This window comes from Pelobates fuscus, chromosome 3, assembly GCF_036172605.1.
Source record: "Pelobates fuscus isolate aPelFus1 chromosome 3, aPelFus1.pri, whole genome shotgun sequence".
Taxonomy (NCBI): Eukaryota; Metazoa; Chordata; class Amphibia; order Anura; family Pelobatidae; genus Pelobates; species Pelobates fuscus.
In genome coordinates, this window is record NC_086319.1 from 196081983 (window position 1) to 196098070 (window position 16088).

A 16088-nucleotide genomic window follows, 5' to 3' on the forward strand; every position below is an offset into this window, starting at 1 on the left:
GGTAAAACCGTTTTATCCTCTGCTAATGGAATACCTAACTGACCAGCCACCCTTTTGAATGTTTCTAACTAGTTCTTACAATTGTCACTATCCTTAGGGCCCACAAATAAAAAATCATCCAAATAATGTATTCTTTGCCTCTGACCCGATTCATACTGAGCAATCCACTCATAAAAGTCGCAAAGGTCTCAAAGTAAGAACATGATAGAGCACAACCCATAGGCAAGCACTTATCGAAAAAATACTGTCCTTTGAATTGAAAACCTAGCGAATTAAAAGATTTCTTACCAAGTTTAAAGCTTTATCAAAAGTTGAGTAAGACACTGATTTTTCTTCTTTAGAAATCATGTCATTTAAAGATCCTCCCTTAGGGTATGTTAGATGCAGTGGCGTACACATGACCCATGGGGCCCCGGTGCAAAAATTGATCCGTGGGCCCCCCCCCCCCCCCCACTCTGCGCGGGCCGGGGCAGCAACACATGGCGGCGGGCACCTGGTCGCAGGGGTTGCGACCGCGGTATGTACGCCACTGCATGCAGATGCACACACACTTAAAGGACCACTACAGACACCCAGATCACATCAGCTCAATGAAGTGGTCTGGGTGTCAGGTCCCTCTAGTTTTAACCCTGCAGCTGAAAGCATAGCAGTTTCAGAGAAACTGTTATGTTTCACTGAGGGTTAATCCAGCCTCTAGTGGCTGTCTCACTGACAGCCGCTAGAGGCGCTTGCGCCATTTTAAGACACTGAACGTCCATAGGAAAGCATTGAGTAATGCTTTCCTATGGGCGGTTTGAATGCGTGCGCGGCTCTTGCCGTGCATGCGCATTCGGCGCTGAGAGGCGGAGGGATCCCCAGCGCCATGGGAGTCCGGCGCTGGAGAAAGGTAAGTGCTGAAGACACACACACACACACACACACTCTCACGAACAAATGCATACACACTAGCTAACAGACACACACATTTACTGACAAAGACACACTCAGCGGCAGACATACATACACACTCACTTACAAAACATACACTCTCACTGACAAACACACACTCACTAACAGACATCAAACAGACTCACTAACACACACACACACAAACACACTCAGTAACAGACACACAGTAACACACTCACTAGCAGACACACACTCTAACACAAACACCAACACTCACACTAACACACACACACTAACACACACACACTAACGCTCACACACACTAACACACACACACTAACGCTCACACACACTAACACACACACACTAACGCTCACACACACACACACACACTAACACTCACTCACACACACACACACTAACACTCACTCACACACACACACTAACTAACACACACACACACTAACACACACACACTAACACTCACACACACATACACTTACACGTTTTTTGTTTTTTTTAATTTAATCCCCCCAGCCTCCTTACCTTTTGGAGTGCTGAGGGGATTCCCTGGGGTCCAGTGGTGCTGCTGGGCTCCTGGGGGGGGGCGGTCACCCGGCGGGCTGGCTGGTCCTGCGGGTGCGCGAGGGAGCACTCTCCCCTGAGTGCTTCCTCTTCAGCTCCCTTGCTCGCCGCGTACTGATACCGGCGCCGGAAGATGACATCATCTTCCGGCTCCGGTATCAATGCGGTGCGCGAGGGAGCTGAAGAGGAAGCACTCAGGGGAGAGTGCTCCCTCGCGCACCCGCCGGCCGCCGGGTGTAAGCAGGGCCAGCCTCGGGGGGCCCGGAGGTGGCCGGCTCCTGGGCCCCCCAGGAGAAGAGGCTGGCCCAGAGCGTACATACCGGGTCGCAGGGGCGGCCGGGCCCCCTGGTGGGCCGGGCCCGGTCGCAGCCGCGACCCCTGCGACCCTGGTATGTACGCCACTGGTTAGATGTATTAACCTATATGACCCAGGTTCTTTCTTCGGTACCAAACCCAGAGGGGATAACTGAAAAAATTTAAATGGGGGAACATTGAAAGGGCCATGAAATGTCCCTAACTTTATAAATATTTTCCCAGGCTAAACTTGGTAACTCTAAAATGGATTTTAAATTTTCAACCCAACAGAACTAAAAAAAACAGGTAACCATTCTCAAAACCTTCTTTAATTACCTTGACTTTCTCCCGGTTTGGATAGATTGCGAAATAAGGTAGTAACCTTACCAGTTTCACTGGGGTCTGAGCTTTTTGGAAATGTACCACTTTGCAGACGTCTTTTATAGCAATGAAAATTAGGGTGTGCATCTGAACAGGTAGCGCATTCATGCCAGATTCTGCAATTAGCCACTCACATTGGGATTTGTTATGAGCCTAGCAAAAGCCTTTTTTCTGTGCAACATTTGTAACCTGCTTATTAACAAAATTAGGCTGTCTGATGCATCATGCTCACCCAAAGTCCGACATCCTTCATACCCCATTTAAGGTTACTTTGAACTGCTAGTTTGTCATAATAAAACCATGACAACCCAAAATTTTTATATGCTTCCAATAGGGCTTCTGCATGTTGTATAAGACCACAGCACAATTCCAGATTTTTCTCCGAACACGCTAATAAATACAAAAAGCATGCAGCAAATTATTGAATGACCTAGGAATAAACTTTTCTATCATACCCTTTCTCCCTATTCGGTTTAGTAATTTCTTTAGCTGTGGGCAACAATGATAAAATATCAATATACTTCCCTTTTATTGATTTACTTCTGAAAACCCAAATGTGAGCTTTCACAGCCTAACTTTTTCACTCTAACTTCTTCCCTCACAGTATGTGCCACTTTGTTTAACTGACCACTTCTCTGTCTGGCTCCCATGCACCTGCCAATTTAGAAGTCTGCAACAAGTTTTTTTTTTTTTTTTTTTGAGTGAATACACCACTTTGCCTAAAACAGCATTATTCACAGTTGTTTGTAACTCATGACTGCATCCCAAGATGTCCTGAGCCGCTTTGCTTACTTTGAGTAGCCTAGGTCAGTCCTTTGCCTCTTTATTCTTTTGCAGCCTTGTGTTTAAGCTGTTCCAGCAATGCCTCAACTGTGTCAGACATCTCCACAGGTAAAACAGCCGCTCAAATATTTTAATACAGCCAATCTGCAGATTTATCTGGCACAAGCTGAGGTAGTTAATTTTGGCACCTTTAAACTTATAGGTCTTATTTTCCCTCTGTGGTCCTCACGCTGCTACCAATCAGGGCTCATGGTAGGGTCACAAGCTTACCACCTAACAGTGTGAGCTGCCCTGCTGTTAACCCAAGTGCTATACTTACTACACACTATGCTTCAAACCTCATGAGGCTGCTCCTTATGCAGTCCACATGCCAGACATATTCAGTGATGTCTCACATGTAGGCTTGTTTTATGCATTGAAATTTGCCTGGTTCCCATATTGCCTTTGAGAATGTATGGCAGCCCAAGAAGGAAGTTACCTCCCATCATGACATACATGCCAAGTAGACAACCAAGGGTATTCAAAAGGGAAATGTCCAATCTTAGCACACACTTAGTCACAACCCCTTGCCAGAAGTAGTGTTTATGTTTTTTTGCTTTTCACACTAATCACTACCTTTTACGGCTCTAAAACCCACTTGTTTTCAGTGAGGTCTCAAGCACAGGTTTTGGAAGGTTTCAGGGTCAGTAGAAACTAAAGATTAAATTCTGTTAGGCAGGTCCCCTATTGTGCATTTAATAAATATCACCCATTATTAAATGAAAAATATTTACACTATGAAGTGTCATGCCATGTGTTTCTTTACAAAACTAGTTCTATGTTGGGACCCGACAGGCAATCCATCACATTGATCCAAGTCCTGTGATAGCACAGTCAGATCACTTAAATCAGGTTTGGCTGCCTCGTTGTCAATCACTTCCCTGATCAGACCATGCAATCATTTTTGCTGCAGGGAGGCCTGATCAGGGTGTATTATGCTGCCATAACAGTGTTGAAGCCCTCTTTTGTAAGGCAACATGGTACACCCTAATGATGGCAGACTATTAGTGTACTGCCAGGAATAACTAAGACCCGGTGCAGATCTCGTCTGCAGCTTTCTCAAGCCGTTCAGTACTTCCCCAGACTTCCAATGCAGGTGCTATGGACACTTGCCTGACTTGAGCTTAGCACTGAGGTAGACAACTGGGACTTACTACCTAGTTTTTGACAGTGGGGTGGACTTTATAGAAGTAACACTCTTGAGGGGAAGAGAAAGTACCAAAAAAAAAACCCAGTTCAAAGTACTGGAGTGTTCTTTTAAGTGTAGCCAGAGAGTTAACTACATATGTTTACAGAAACCAAGTTGACACATGTGGGGTGGGTGGGAGTTACCTGTCTCCTAGATGGGACTGGTACAAAAGAAACTTTAGATTACAGAATACATTTTATTTAAGCTTTTACAGTATAGGTCTTTGGGGCATGTTTTTTCTGATGTATCCAGAGGCCAATGAAGAATATTCCAGCCAGAAGTGCTCCTGCAGCTGCTGTTCCTGTGGCAAAGCTTAGAGCAGAGTGGTCCGATACAAGATTCCCTATAATCAAAACACATGAAATCATTCAATTTGTATGCTCAGGCCATTTCAGCAAAGAAGGTAAACAGTTTGCCCCATCTGAAAGACTAATGATTTGAAGAATACCACCCTACCTTCTATTTTAATGGTGGCTTCTGTTTTGGTAGCAATAAAGTTTACTGGTCCAGATGTGATCATAGCTTCTCCTGAATAAAACTTCTCAATTGTCCTCTCTGCAAAAAAAATAAAAAAGTGGAGAACAATAAGCAGTGAAATGACTGCCAATTTGAGGTCAGACTGGCTAGCTTAGCAAGAGTTCTCCAAATCTGATTAAAGATTCATTTTAATGGGATGCTCTACATCCATTTGTAGTGTATCGCTGCCCAATAATAGATATGGAGGCTCCTTAACCAAAAGCTTTGCGGTTTGCCTACAATTTTTGACATCATGTATAGGTGCAGCAAATACTTACTTTTTCTGGGCAAGCAAGAAGGCATGCAGGAACCAGATGTGGATGGGACACATACTGAAGCACTGCAGTGGATGTACACCTATTTGTACAGGGACAAAGTTATGTGTTTAGCATATGTGCAAGTCTGCTTACACCTAGAATACAGGGGGTGGGGAGTTAGAAAAAAGGTTTACCATTCCTCCAAGTGCAAGCTGTGTTCTTCCATCCACAAATGTGAAGGTGCTGATTGAAAAGTGGTTGTAATGGGTTGGGAATGGAATTGCCGGAGTTGAAGCGCCAAGAGGAATAAGCTGTGTGAGGTAGTTGTCGCCAGGAAAGGGGCAGCTGGAAACACATTTAACAATTAAGTCAGGAAATGCAGTTCAGCTCAAGCATCATACCACCCAGAGGAACACCTACCGTTTCACCAAGATGGGCCACTGAGGCTGTTGTGTCTCGTCAGGAGAGGGATTAGCCCAGCAGTCATTCAAGATCAGAACCAGATTAGGATCAGTCCTTTGAAGAATGCGGACTTCCAAGTAGACTGGATCTCGGAGCACTCTCGTTACAGGGTAGTCACCAGCAACATAATATGAAGAGTACTGTTGGTCTACAAAAGAACAGGGTTAATCTTACCACCATTGATCTCTGTAAACGCATGTGATAATAGAGCTAGCTTTGTTACCTCGGGCAATCCTCATTTCCAGGAGAAGGGGTCCAGTAGTGGAGACTGGATGAGGTGGTGGAAGAGTGAATACCTGAACTTGCAGTGGTGCAACACCTGTTCTGGAATAGGTGCAGCGCACAGTGACCCTGAAGAATAGAAGCAGGACATAAGGAAGGAGAGTGTTGTACTCCTACATTAATCTGGTTCAGAAAATATGCACAATGGTATAGCCTGGTAGAACAAGCTGCTCTAGCCAAACATATTTCAAGACATGCCATACCTCATAGTACTGTCCCTTGTAATAGAAGCTGCACCCCAGGTCCTTATGTCTCGTGTTGCCTCAATTGTGTTCTCATATTGAATTGTGCTCCCAAGTATCTGAAAGGATAGATCAGGTTAGCATTTTATGTTGCACACCAAAGTGTGTAAGCAACCAATATAAGGGAATCCAGTTTACCAGCAGACTTCTGTTAGAAGTTATGAATATTGATATAGGGAGTTTATAAAGGTCTGTTTAATCTCCTACCATTGTCTCAATTTGTTTCTAGACTACAATTCAGATACATTATACTATATTGACATGTTAAGAGGATACCCTACTACACAAGTGTCCAATTTCTGACGAGAGGTTGGATTACCTGTCAAGGCAACCTTTCTCTTATCAGACCAGTTTTAAAAGTCAAATCTTTAATGCCTCTCATTTTTGGAGGGATTACATTTAGAGGGTCATTAGCTCACTCTGGGAAGCTGAATGCTACAAAAGGTTTTACTTTTAAAAACCTATCCAGGCAGTGGCGTACATACCAGGGTCGCGGCCCACCTGCGACCCGGTATGTATGCCACTTGGCCAGCCTCTTCTCCTGGGGGGCCCAGGAGCCGGCCACCTCCGGGCCCCCCGAGGCTGGCCCTGCTGTCACCCGGCTGGCCGGTCCTGCGGGCGCGCGAGGGAGCACTCTCCCCTGAGTGCTTCCTCTTCAGCTCCCTCGCGCACCGCAATGATACCGGAGCCGGGAGATGACGTCATCTTCCGGCGCCAGTATCAGTACGCGGCGCGCGAGGGAGCTGAAGAGGAAGCACTCAGGGGAGAGTGCTCCCTCGCGCGCCCGCCTGCTTGCCTGCCTGCCCGCCGGGTGACCGGCCCCCCAGGAGCCCAGCAGCACCACTGGACCCCAGGGAATCCCCTCAGCACTCCAAAAGGTAAGGAGGCTGGGGGGATTAAATTTTAAAAAAAATGTGTTAGTGTGTGTGTGTGTGTTAGTGTGTGTGTGTGTGTTAGTGTGTGTGTGTGTGTGTGTTAGTGTGTGTGTGTGTGTGTGTGTGTGTGTTAGTGTGTGTGTGTGTTAGTGTGTGTGTGTGTTAGTGTGTGTGTGTGTGTTAGTGTGTGTGTGTGTGTGTTAGTGTGTGTGTGTGTGTGTGTTAGTGTGTGTGTGTGTGTGTGTGTTAGTGTGTGTGTGTGTGTGTGTGTGTTAGTGTGTTAGTGTGTGTGTGTTAGTGTGTGTGTGTTAGTGTGTTAGTGTGTGTGTGTTAGTGTGTTAGTGTGTGTGTGTGTGTGTGTGTTAGTGTGTGTGTGTTAGTGTGTGTGTTAGTGTGTGTGTGTGTTAGTGTGTGTGTGTGTTAGTGTGTGTGTGTGTTAGTGTGTGTGTGTTAGTGTGTGTGTGTGTTAGTGTGTGTGTGTGTTAGTGTGTGTGTGTGTTAGTGTGTGTGTGTGTTAGTGTGTGTGTGTGTTAGTGTGTGTGTGTGTGTTAGTGTGTGTTAGTGTGTTAGTGTGTGTGTGTGTTAGTGTGTGTGTGTGTTAGTGTGTGTGTGTGTGTGTGTAACACTAACACACACACTAACACACACACTAACACACACACTAACACACTGTAACACACACACACACTAACACACACAGTAACACACACAGTAACACACACAGTAACACACACAGTAACACACACAGTAACACACACACACACTAACACACACACACTAACACACACACACTAACACACACACACTAACACACACACACTAACACACACACACTAACACACACACACTAACACACACACACACTAACACACACACACTAACACACACACACACTAACACACACACACTAACACACACACACTAACACACACACACTAACACACACACACTAACACTCAGTGTGTTAGTGTTACTGTGTGTGTTACTGTGAGTGTTACTGTGAGTGTTACTGTGAGTGTTACTGTGAGTGTTACTGTGAGTGTTACTGTGAGTGTTACTGTGAGTGTTACTGTGAGTGTTACTGTGAGTGTTACTGTGAGTGTTACTGTGAGTGTTACTGTGAGTGTTACTGTGAGTGTTACTGTGAGTGTTACTGTGAGTGTTACTGTGAGTGTTACTGTGAGTGTTAGCGTGTGTTACTGTGTGTGTTAGTGTTACTGTGAGTGTTAGTGTGTGTTAGTGTTACTGTGAGTGTTAGTGTGTGTGTCACTGTGAGTGTTAGTGTGTGTGTTAGTGTTACTGTGAGTGTTAGTGTGTGTTACTGTGAGTGTTAGTGTGTGTTACTGTGAGTGTTAGTGTGTGTTTTACTGTGAGTGTTACTGTGTGTTAGTGTGAGTGTCAGTGAGTGTGTCTGTTTAGTGTGTCTGCTAGTGAGTGTCAGTGAGTGTGTTACTGAGTGTGTTTGTATTAGTGAGTCTGTTTGATGTCTGTTAGTGAGTGTATGTTTTGTAAGTGAGTGTGTATGTATGTCTGTCACTGAGTGTGTCTCTGTCAGTAAATGTGTGTGTCTGTTAGCTAGTGTGTATGCGTGTGTTAGCTAGTGTGTATGTGTGTGTTAGCTAGTGTGTATGCGTCTGTTCGTGAGAGTGTGTATGTGCGTGTCTTCAGCACTTACCTTTCTCCAGCGGCGGACTCCCTTGGCGCTGGAGATCCCTCCGCCTCTCAACTCCGAATGCGCATGCACAGCAAGAGCCATGCGCGCATTCAAACCACCCATAGGAAAGCATTACTCAATGCTTTTCTATGGACGTTCAGTGTCTGAGAATCGCGGAAGCTCCTCTAGCGGCTGTCAGTGAGACAGCCACTAGAGGCTGGATTAACCCTCAGTGAAACATAGCAGTTTCTCTGAAACTGCTATGCTTTCAGCTGCAGGGTTAAAACTAGAGGGACCTGACACCCAGACCACTTAATTGAGCTGATGTGATCTGGGTGTCTGTAGTGGTCCTTTAAGTGTGTGTGCATCTGCATGCACTGGTGTACATACCGCGGTCGCAGGGGTCGCAGCCCTGCAACCCCAGCGACCAGGTGCCCGCCGCCATGTGTTGTGGCCCCGGACCGCGCAGAGTAAGCGAGCAGGGGGGGGGGGGCCACGGATCAATTTTCGCACCGGGGCCCCATAGGTCATGTGTACGCCACTGTATCCAGGGACAGTTGGATTCATGTTTGAGTGCTGAAGGATACCTACCCTTGGTTTTGAGAAAACTAATACATTGCACCAGTTGAAAAGAAGAAAGGTTGGAGAACAGATACTACATCACAGTCTTACCTGATTCATGGACCCACAAGACAGTGGAAAGCTGAAAGCTATGAATGCATTGCTCTTCGTTATTTGCAATCCAGGGCAAGAAGTTGGATTCACTTTGAGAACATGAACTGAATCCAAGATAAGTGATGGTATGGTCAGCATGGTGGAAATTGCAACTGTAACACTGCTGTCAGCTGTGCATTGAGCAGTCACTGTAAAAGTGAAGTATTGGTATTAAAAAAAAAGTTAAATCCCAGCTACACATGGTGTAGTGACATTGTGCTAAATATGTGTTAATTGACAATATAATGCTTTCATTGCATACATGCACCTACATATATGTTTGTGGAGGATGCATGAATGATGCCCACATTTTCTCCAGGCAAGGCAGGTCCTGATCTGAATCATTTAAAGGATCACTATAGGGTCAAGAACACATGCCCCCATAAATCTGGTAAAAATCTTCCTGTATTCAAGCTTGAAGCTGTAACTCTACATGCTGTTAGACTCAGAAAAACAAGCAGTGTGCCGACATCAGAAGTGGTAGCCTGATCCAATCAGTGCTTCCCCCCATAGGCTGATTGGCTGAGACTAAGGAGGCAGAGCCAGCATGATTCAAACAGCCCTGGTCAATAGAGATGAATTGAATCAATGAATCTCTATGAGGAAAGTTCAGTGTCTGCATGCAGAGGGTGGAGACACTGCATGTTTGGATGCATTTTAGGCAGCCATGACCCAGGAAGGATCTCTAACAGCCATCTGAGGAGTGGCCAGTGAAGCTATCACTAGGCTGTAATGTAAACACTACATTTTCTCTGAAAAGACAGTGCTTACAGCAAAAAGTCTGAAGGTAATGATTCTACTCACCAGAACAAATGTAATGAGCTGTAGTTGTTCTAGTGACTGTAGTGTACCTTTAAGCACAGCTTTGCTTAGAACTCACTAGTATATGCATGAACACCGTTTGTCACAATTCACTTGTTCTGTCAATTGACAGGACTGCTCAGGTTCACAAGTGTTAACTAGCTGAATTATGCATTAGTCAGCTACTAGCAGGATTAATTCAGAAGGTAAAAATTATATTTAGATTAATTGATTTGGTCAGAATTCATTTAGCAATCACAGAACACCACTCCATATACAGTGGAGGAAAAATGCCAAAACTGTAGGCATGCAGCTAGCCAGGTGTTCTAGATTGACTGATAATTACTCACATGGTTTTCCAAAGTAGCAGGGCATTGCAGAATCACCAGGAGTAAAACAGCAACCGAGGCCTTCACAGACATCCCTTGACACACTTTGTTGAGCACAGGACAGCCTATCTTGTCTTGCCACAGCAGCACACATGCTGGGTGCAGGAGCATCCATAGCTATGATACAGATAAATCATAAAAGATTAACAAAGGTTGCAAAAAAAATAAAAGGTACACATGTAATGGATAATGTGATTTGTTCAGACCAAATGATAAGACGCAGACTACATCTCCCACAAAAATCTTAGAGCCAAGTGGTCCACAAAATATGGAGTGCCAACGGTTGCCTTCCCCTGCCTTATTGTATTGATAGAGTGTCATGTCAACTAGCCAGCTTCCATTCTGATCATTAAAAGGAGTTAGATTTAATAAGACTACCACAGATGACTGGCATTTTGTGAAATTGCTAGTATTAATCCACTTTTGACAAGTATTCAACGCATGTAGTGCTCCACTAACTTACAACACTGGGAGTTGTGAGCTTCACCCCCAAAGTAGTGCCGTAACATGCAAATATGATAATGTTTCTAGGTCTTCAACCTCAGCTGGTTTTGCATGAAATGTCATAAACAGGACCTCACAGTAACCTAGTGTACCACAGGACACCTTAGGGCCATTCAAGACTACCTGGCATGACTGAACACTTCAGATCTTTTTTGTGCTTTTGAGTTTTTCCTTCTTCCAGAATTACAGTCATCACGTGTTCTCCATCCTGCAAATAGATTGTACAAGAGTAGTAACTAGAATGATTGTAGATTAGTTAATTCTCACATTCCAGCTTCTGTCAATATTTTACATTTTTAGCTTGTTTTCATGTATGAAACGTATTCAGTGGAGTTCTGTTACAAACTCAGTGTAGAGTATACTTTACTAAGAGCCTCCATGAACAAGCCTATCTGATAGCCACTTCTGTAAATATGCACATTACACAATTACCATATTCATGCAGAACCTACCTTTTCTCTTACATAGCACCCATTGTAAGCTGCTCCAACCAGAACAGTTTTATCTGATTTGTGTACCATCCAAACCCCACAGGCAGTGTTATTGCGAAGAATGCGAGCCTTGCCTTTGTGGTCTGTAAGAGAGGTTTTGAGTTAAGTACCTTGTAGACCAGAAGAGACCAAACCACATCTTACTTACATCTCCAGTACCGGGATAAGTTATACTCTTGGTATGGGGGCCAAGTACAAGAAAATGTATTGTTTTGGCAGATTTAGGCTGCATAATGACAGATTTACATTCAAAGAGATGAAACATCTCCTGATCAGTACAAAAAGGGAGTCTGAATGATTTAATCTTAAAAAGCAAAACCAAGCACTACAGTGGGCAGTTGTCAAAAGTTGTTTGTTTTGCTACTTACATGGTCAGATGGCCAGGTGATGGCACCATAGCCACTACAACACAGTATTTATGGCGCTTGCAGTGTTCCTTGCATCTTAAGTTATAGGACCATGCAAGGTTAACTGACACATTGACATTTACACACTATAAGCCCTATTTATTGAAGGGTTAATGCTAAAAAAGCTTTAGCATGCCACTTTGGGCATCTGGAGTGTTTTAAATGCCAATATAGTTTATGTGTAATAGCAAGCAGCACAACTGGCTATACGGTCTAGAGTCACTTCAAGAGACTTTTCCATGTCTATTTTATAACAAGAATAATCTAGAGGGATACTAGTCACCAGAACTTCAGCTTAACTTAGTTCTGGTGTATTTATATAGTTAGCCCCGGCAGGCAGTTTAATGTAAACACTGTCCTTTCAGAGAAAATGCGGTCTTTACATTGCCCACTTAAAACAGCCACTAGAGGGGCTTCCTGGGTGTGCAGCACTAACATTCAGCATTGAGATGTCAAATATTCCTCATATAGAGCTGCATTGAATCGATGCTTCTCTGAGGAGATTCTGATTAGCGTAGTGAGCATTTTGCCATGAATGCACAATAGCTTTCCAAAGCAAAAGCATTGGATTTGCTGAGATAATCAAGATTTATTCTCAGCCAACTGGGTTGAGCAAGCCACAGACCTACACAGCTTTGGAATAAAGGGGAGTAAACTCACCTTTTAGATTGCTTACAGGAGGCCAGGGACCTAAATAGTGCCTTCAGACAGTGGCAGGAATAAATGTTTGTGGTCCTGTCACTCTAGTATTCCTTTAAGTTAAGCCCCACATGAACAAGAACCTTGCATCTTTGAGAGATTTTATTAAACGGCAAGTTAGACAAGCGATGACTAATTTACGTTATTCAAAGCATTTTGCAGTTTAGATTTAAAGGGACACTCCAGGCACCCAGACCACTTCTGCTCATTGGAGTGGTCTGGGTGCTAACTCCCACTACTCCTAACCCTGTAAGTGTAATTATTGCAGTTTTTTTTTTAAAAAACTGCAATAATTACCTTGCAGGGTTAACTCCCCCTCTAGTGGCTGTCTACTAGACAGCCACTAGAGGTCTCTTCCTGGTCCATAGCACAGGAAACCTGTGCAAGAGCGTCGCTGGACGTCCTCATGCTGTGTGAGGACCTCCAGCATCGCTCAAATCCCCATAGGAAAGCATGGAAAATAGGTTTCAATGCTTTCCTATGGGGAGACCTAATGCGCATGCGTGGAATTGCCATGTATGCGCATTACAGTGGCGGATCCAGAGCCTGATCTCGGGAGGGGCACTTGTAGATTATTTAAAGAAATAATCCAGACACAATAACCACTACAGCTCAGTGTAGTGGTTATGGTGTCTATAGTGCCAGGACCCCCTCCCAGAGTAAGTAGTCAAACCGTTTAAGAACAGTTTGACAACTTACCTGAAGTCTGCTGGGAAATGGGGCTGTAGTAGTGCATTGGAGCAGTAGTGTGTGTGAGTGGTGCAATGTGTAAGGGGTGCAGTGTGTGTGTGAGGGGGACAGTGTGTGAGCGTGTGTGAGAGCGGCAGTGTATGTCAGGGATGCAGTGTATGTGTGGGACAGTATGTGTGTGTAACAGTTGCAGTGTATGTGTGAGTGTGGGCAATGTGTGTATATGGGGCGGCAGTGTGTGTGTATGAGGGGGCAGTATGGGGGGCAGTACAGGTCTATGGGGGTCAGTGTGTGTGTATGAGGGGGCAGTATGGGGGCAGTACAGGTCTATGGGGGTCAGTGTGTGTGTGTATGGGGGCAGTATGGGGGGCAGTGTGTGTGTATGGGGGGCAGTATGGGTGTATGGGGGTCAGTATGGGTGTATGGGGGTCAGTATGTGGTCTTTTTTTTATATATATATATATATATATATATATATATATATATATATATATATATATATATATATATATATATTTATTTTTTTATTTAAATAAATATTCTATGTCCCCCCTCCCTTCTTACCTTTACTGGGGGAGGGGGGACATTTCCCTGGTGGTCCGGTGGGCAATTCATTGGTGGTCCCAGTGGGGAGAGTGAACTCTAGCCCACGCTCCCGGGCTAGAGTTCACTCTCGCGAGATTTGGAGCGTTGCCGTGGTAACCGCAGCAACGCTCCAAATCTCGCGAGAGGAGGACCCGGAGGAGCTGCAGCCTGACCTCCGGGTCCTCCCTGTAACTCCCTCCCTCCCCGGCCGCCAGCACAGTGCCTGCGGACCGGGGAGGGAGATCTGTGATCTCCGGTCCGCACGCACATTTAAGGGCTGGCAGGGGAGGGAGAGGAAGACCGTCGGTATTCTCGGGGGGGGAAATTGCCCCGTTGCCCCCCCCCCTGGATCCGCCACTGGCGCATTAGGTCTCCTCGGCCAGTGGGCGGGATCAGTCTCGCCCACCAGCCGACAGAGCCAGAAGGAGGAGGAGACAGCAGCGAGGGACATAGCCGCTGCCACAGGTAAGTGACTGAAGGGGGTTTTCACCCCTTCAGTAACTGGGGATTGGTGAGTGGGAGGGAGAGGGACCCTCCAGTGCCAGGAAAACGGATTGTTTTCCTGGCACTGGAGTTACCCTTTAATGCTATTTTTTGATGAAAAAAAAAAAAAAAAACACAAAACAAAAGAAATCAGACCACACACCCACCACTTGTAAGACTTCCATAATAGTGATAGCCTTAATGCAAATAAAGACTCATTTGGGTGATCCTGACTGGAGTTCCAATAACCAACTCCATTACATGAAACAATGTGACAGCAGATAAGAACCAATCATTCAGCCTATCTAGTCTGCCCAGTTTTCTAAATACTTTCATTAGTCCCTATCCTTTAGATGGGATAGCCTGATGCCTACACCAAGCGTGCTAAAGTTCCTTCACTGTATCAACCTCTAACCCTTCAGCTGGATGGCCATTCCATGCATCCACTACACTATCAGTAAAGTAATACAATTCTTGAATTTGTTTTTAAGCCTTTGCCCCTCTAATTTAAGACTATGTCCTCTTGTAGTAGTTTCTCTTTCAACTATAGTTAGGTATTTAAATGTTTCTATCATCCCCCTGTCTCATCTTTCCTCCAAGCTATACATGTCAAGTTCCTTTAACCTTTCCTTGTAAATTTTATCCTGCAATCCATGAACCAGTTTTGTAGCTCTTTTCTGAACTCTCCAAATATGTTATCAGATTAAATCATTAATAAAGAACAGATACTCACCTAGAGCTCTCAGCACAAAAGCAGAATAATTACCAATTGAAGAGAGGTAAAACTGCAGATCTGCGGGTCCACATTGTAAATGTGAGGGAGAATCACTCCAAACATCCTGTGGACTACAAACCAAGGAAACTGTCCAAATAGCCACTACAGCAATCCACACATCTCTACACAAACCCATCCTTGCAATCAATAACAGCAGTACAACCAATCAGACTTTTATATTCTCAAGCACATGGGCGGGTATCTAAAGCATTGATCCATGTGACCACAGGTAATGTGAATCTAATTTGAACTTCAAATGGTGGTACACACCTGTATGTGATAATCGAAAGTGAACTGAAAGTGAATTTCATATTTAAGGCCAAAATAGCCAAAGTGGAACAATTCTCTCAGACAGCTATGTTTTCAGAACAGCTACCTTGCCTTAGATTTGAATTTCATTTTGAAATCACTTTAGTGAGTAACTTCGCTATTTACAAAACACATACTAAAATATCCATACTGAGATTATAGCTGAGTTATAGAATATTGTGAACACGTTTAGTGAATTTGTTCCATTCTGTAAGACTTTCTGAAATTAGCTTGTATTTTTAATTATACAAAAAAGAAAGAGACTGAAATGGGATTACAGAATGGTCCTCCCAAATATCAGTCCCTGTACCCTTAAAGAAGGCTGTTCCAATAATATAAGGCAACAAATTGCCAGTCATAGAACATAGATAACATTTATGGAAAATAATAAAAAAATGTATTAGCCCCTCTTGAGGAGAAATATAGACAAAAAATGGTGATAGAAGTGTATATACAGTGAGATAAAAGAAATGTACATATAGGAACCGTCTACTGTTCCATTAAGTATGTAATCTGTACAGCACACCAGGTAGCTCCTTCATTGGCAAGTGAGATATAAGTATAAATTTTTGCTAGTAATTCATTTGCAACAATGTCTCAGTAGCCAATGTAACTATTGGTGTGAATCAAAGGAAGTCAAAGTTAACCACTGAAGTGAAGTGACCTCAATGAATTACCTCACACTTAGAAGTATAAAATTGTGTGTTGATTAGTGATGTCGCGAACATAACATTTTCGGTTCGTGAACGGCGAACACGAACTGACGCAAAACGTTCGCGAACCGGCGAACCGCC

At 44.2% G+C, this 16088-nt stretch overlaps 1 protein-coding gene across 1 annotated transcript; it reads right to left on the reverse strand.

Annotated features, from left to right (window-relative positions):
• Window positions 1-4228: 4228 nt before the first annotated feature.
• On the reverse strand, window positions 4229-15121 carry LOC134601709 (zona pellucida sperm-binding protein 4-like). The gene is made up of 12 exons (XM_063446221.1): window positions 14944-15121; window positions 11308-11429; window positions 10979-11063; window positions 10313-10468; window positions 9120-9310; window positions 5880-5977; window positions 5618-5745; window positions 5353-5542; window positions 5127-5277; window positions 4954-5032; window positions 4616-4714; window positions 4229-4502 (listed from the first exon to the last, which is right to left on the reverse strand). Exons 1-12 carry the CDS (start codon window positions 15119-15121, stop codon window positions 4360-4362), a joined length of 1620 nt encoding a protein of 539 aa, XP_063302291.1. The 3' UTR covers window positions 4229-4359.
• Between the last annotated feature and the right edge of the window lie 967 nt (window positions 15122-16088).